Genomic DNA, 4,728 nt, shown 5'->3' with positions numbered 1-4,728 from the left:
AGTAATAGCAGAGGGAGTATTAAGATGTAATGAAAAATCAATAGCTGCGGAATTATTTGAAGATAATATGATGTTTTTTGAAAAATTAGAAACAATCCACATACAAGAAACCAAATAATCTCAAGAAGGATAAATTACGAATCTCCACTTGGACATATTTTATGAAATTAGAGAATTCTAAAGGGAGTATTACAGATTGAATTGTGTCCCCTAAACTATATGTCAACCTGGTGAGGCCATATTTTCACTATAATTATCATATGTGTTGATTACAGGCAGTTACGTGTTAATATAGTCTTTCCTCATGGTGTAATTAGAGACACGATCAAATAGTCATTGAAAGATTTGAGTAGACGCAGCACCCTCAATTAGGTCATAACTTCAAACTGATGAAAGGGGAGTTTACCTGGAGTGTGACCTGTAACACCATTTATCTCTTAAGAAATAGAGCAAACAGGCAGAGAAGGGGACCTTAGTTTGATCATGAAAGAATCTTCAGGAGTGGAGTGCATCCCTTGGACATAGGTCCCTGTTCTGTGAAGCTCCTTGACACAGGAAGACCTATGTCAAAAGGATGGAGATCTCCATGGAACTTTGGACCTAACGCTGCCAAAGAAGACAAAGGACTTCCTCTAGAAACAACACAGATCGCTTTCTCTAGAATTTGAACTTCTAGCCTTCCAAACTATGAGACAGGAAATACCTGTGTGAAAATTGCCAAGTCATGATGACAAATCTTCAAGTTATAAAAAAAGAATACTACTACATAGAAAGTCTGTTGCTTTGCCAAAAAAGGGGGGAGGGGAAAAAAGAGTTTTGAATACTGTGAACTTTTGTGAAGAGTTGAGACACAGTGATTAGATCAAACTTGATACAAATTTTTCTTTGTTTCCTTCTTAGATTACAGTATATCTGCAAACTCCAAACTAGTTATTGTCACAGCAGGTGCACGGCAGCAGGCGGGAGAAAGTCGCCTTTCCCTAGTCCAGCGTAATGTGAATATTATGAAAACAATCATTCCTGCTATAGTTCGTCATAGTCCTGACTGTAAAATACTTGTTGTTTCAAATCCAGGTGAGCTTACTCTTCTCCCTTTTACTGCATAAGGATGATCTTTCTGAACTACACTTAAAAAAAAAACCACCAAAACACACGACCAACTCTATTAAGATATCATTTGTGTACAGTCAATGACACTATTTCAAATATATAACCCAGTAAAATTTTAGAAATATAATTATCAAGTAAAAATACCATAATAATCAAGATATGGAACACAACTATTACCTTTGAAAGATTGCACAGGGCCAAGCAGTGTTTTCATTCTGATGTGCACAGATTGTTATGTGTTGTAAGTGACTCAATAACGGCACCTTGTAGTAACACATCTTTGGATAAAGAGAATGACTGGAACTCATCAACAGTGAGTACACAGAAAACATTTAAGTTTATTACATTATTGTAGGTAGGAGATGCTGATGGCTTAGAGGAGTGGTGAGGAGTAGTGATAAACTGTGTGGTGAGGAGAGGAGATAAACTTAGAAGATATTAAGGGGGTAGAATTGCCTGACACACACATGTACACACAGAGAGAGCATCTCAGAAGAGGATTATGCTTTCTTTTAAAAATTGTGATACTGCAAGCTCTGGTGGCCTAGTGGCAAGAGGCTGCACTGCAATCTCAGAGGTGCATGGTTCAAATCCACCAGATGCTCTGCTGGAAAAGGAGGAAAAATCTCCTCCTGTACCAGTCAGATCTGACTTGATGGTACACACAAAAAATAATGAAATAAAATTAGAAAATTTAAAAAATAGTACCTGAAACAGTAAAAATATCATTTATTTAAAAATTGTGATACTGAATGTTATTGTTAAATACTGTTGCGTTGAAACCAACTCATAACTAAACCTCCAGCAGGTTTTCAGGGGCTGTAAGTCACACACACAGTAGTTTCCTTATCTTTTTCACATGGAGTAGCTGGTAAATGTGAACTGTTTGCTTTTGGGTTGGCAGTTCAGCTTCTTATCACTAAACCACCAGAGTTTTCTGATAGTGAATAGCTTAACATTTTTAACAAACTGCAGAAGAGAGATTATCTATGTCTTTACTGATTTAATTATGAATTTATGTTTATATCTTAGGATTGAACTTTGGGTCCGGAGTTGCACTGCCAACCCATAGGCACACAGTTAGAATGTACCAGCTCCTCTACAGGAAAAAAGTTAAACAATCTCTTCAACAACAACAACAGTAAAGAAAATTGTTTAAGTTACTGCAAATTTTTCTAACTAGAATATTTTCTTCCAGTGGATATTTTGACATATGTGGTCTGGAAGATAAGTGGCTTGCCTGCCACTCGTGTAATTGGAAGTGGCTGTAATCTAGACTCTGCTCGTTTCCGTTATCTGGTTGGGGAGAAGTTAGGTGTTCATCCTACAAGCTGTCATGGCTGGGTTGTAGGAGAACATGGAGATTCTAGTGGTAAGTATAAGTTATGTAGTCATCTTTCATATCCCTAATAATGCTTATTTTCTGCAACAGCTTTCACGTTCTAGGTATTTCCCTAAAGTTTAGGTTTCTGTTGCATTACTTTCAGCCTTTTTTTTTTTATCATTGCTTAAGCTATCTTATAAAATACTACAGATGGAATAACTCTTTTAGAACTCAGTCTGAATATTTCTTTTCTAATCTGGAACACTTATAGTAGTTTTGATTATTTATGAAGTTTTTTTGATAAGTAGTTCACATACCATAAAGCTCACTCATTAAAAGTTATTTCATTCATTGATGTTTAGTATTTTCACAGAGCGTACAGTCATCACAGAAGTCTGATTGAATGGTGTGTACATCACCCATTGTTATCAGCAGTTGCCCATCCTTTCTGTTCAAACCTTGTTCGAACCCCAGGCAACTACTAGTCCACTTTTATGTTTCTACATGTTTGTCTGCTCTAGACTTTTGATATAAATGAAATCACAAACTATGTGTGAAGACCTACGCTTTTTCAACCTGTTCCATTTCTAAACTTTATGTTTTCTCTCTATGCCATGGTTAGGGCTTTATACCCATGTTGTTTTAGGTGCTGCTAAGTTGGCCCCCATGTACAACAGAATGGAACCCTCCTGTTCAATTCTGTGCCATCCTCATAATTTCTGCTGTGAAAGCCCCCTGGTGCAGTCACTGTGTCTATCCATCTCCTTTAAGGTTTTTCTTATAGTGTTAAGTTATGCATAGTGTCATATGCATAAATGTTATTTCCATAGTGCTAATAAACCAATTGAGAGTAGGACACTCTAGGAAGCTCTGGTAGCCTAGTGTCAAGAACCTGCACTGCCATCCCAGAGAGTAGGACACTTTGCTCATTTATTAAAGTATTAATTCACTTATTAAAAATGTTTATTGAGTGTGGAAGGTGGTATGGCGCTTTCTCAAAAAGTTGCAAATAGAGATACCATTTGACCCAGCAATTCCACTACTGGGAATATACCCCGAAGAGACCATAACTGACATCCAAGCAGATATATGCACACCCATATTTATCGCAGCTCTGTTCACAATAGCAAGGAGTTGGAAACAACCCAGGTGCCCATCAACAAACGAATGAATAGAGAAGCGGTGGTATAGTCACACAATGGAATACTACGCTGCATTGAAAAACAAGAAACTCATGCAATATTATTCAAAATGGGTGAGCCTGGAGGACATTATGCTGAGTGAAATATCTCAGTTGCAAAAGGACAAATATTGCATGGTGCCACTGTTGTAAAAAGGGATTGATATCAGGGTTGGGGTAAGACTGAGAAAAACTGGATAAATTATGTATACTGTACTGAAACATATGAGGGAGTGAATAATTTAAAAGCGATGTATGATAGGGTATTATGGTTATCACAAGAGTCCAAAATTAAGGTTGCATAGTGGAATGTACTTGGGGCGGTGGGAGGGGTGCGGGGGGGATTGTGTACCAAGGAAGGAGTGTTTCTTTTACTTTTGAAAGAGAGGAGCGAACTGGGCGGGGGTGGGGGTGTGTGTGAAGGCTGGTTGGAGAGAGAAGTGCAGTAATGATTGAATGGAAATCCAGAATCTCTGTAAATGCTAATCAAAATTATTTTTAAAAAAATAAAAAAAGAACGAACTTACAAAAAAAAGTTTATTGAGGGCTTCCCCTCTATATTTCTTCTCAAGTGGGGGAGGTCCATCTCTTTGGGGATGTAACTTTCTAATAAATCTATCATTACTCTTTGCCCTCAAAAAAGTGTTTCCTGAGCCCATCTCATTTCTAAACCCTTCAAGGGCCACAGTATCATTTTTATTTTAATTGGTCAATACAATATGGTCCAGTACCATCGTCATTATCATTGCTGTGTTCAAGGACAACATACTTGGAAGGGTGGAGGGACAGCACAAGAGAGAAAGATGAGATAGATTGACACAGTTATTGGGATAATGGGGGTATGCGTGTTGGAGTCAGTGAGACTGGCTCAGCATAGGGCAAACTTCAGAGTTATTGTACAGAGGGGTCACTGTGAGTTGCAGGTGACTTCATGGCATATAATAACATGTAAATCCTTCTCATTGAGGATCTTCTTTTACAATGACCTACTTTATCTTTTACTTTTCTTTTTTTCCCTATAATTATATTTTATTAATTTTCATAAACATTTACAGAGATTTTGGGTTTCCATTCATTCATTGTTGCACTATTCTCTCTACCCTCCTCCCAGTTT

At 37.5% G+C, this 4,728-nt stretch overlaps 1 protein-coding gene across 1 annotated transcript in view; it reads left to right on the top strand.

Annotated features, from left to right (window-relative positions):
* Positions 1-4,728, top strand: part of LDHC (lactate dehydrogenase C) — a 62,284-nt gene that overhangs the window by 23,536 nt on the left and 34,020 nt on the right. Inside the window, exon 3 of the mRNA XM_006892072.1 lies at positions 901-969. Coding sequence (XP_006892134.1) covers positions 901-969 — 69 coding nt within the window. The remainder of the gene's footprint in view (positions 1-900; positions 970-4,728) is intronic.

This window comes from Elephantulus edwardii, unplaced genomic scaffold (assembly GCF_000299155.1).
Source record: "Elephantulus edwardii isolate Elephantulus edwardi_28Jun2011 unplaced genomic scaffold, EleEdw1.0 scaffold00109, whole genome shotgun sequence".
Taxonomy (NCBI): Eukaryota; Metazoa; Chordata; class Mammalia; order Macroscelidea; family Macroscelididae; genus Elephantulus; species Elephantulus edwardii.
Note: the sequence above shows the minus strand (reverse complement) of the source record. Positions and strands in the feature narration are given on the sequence as shown.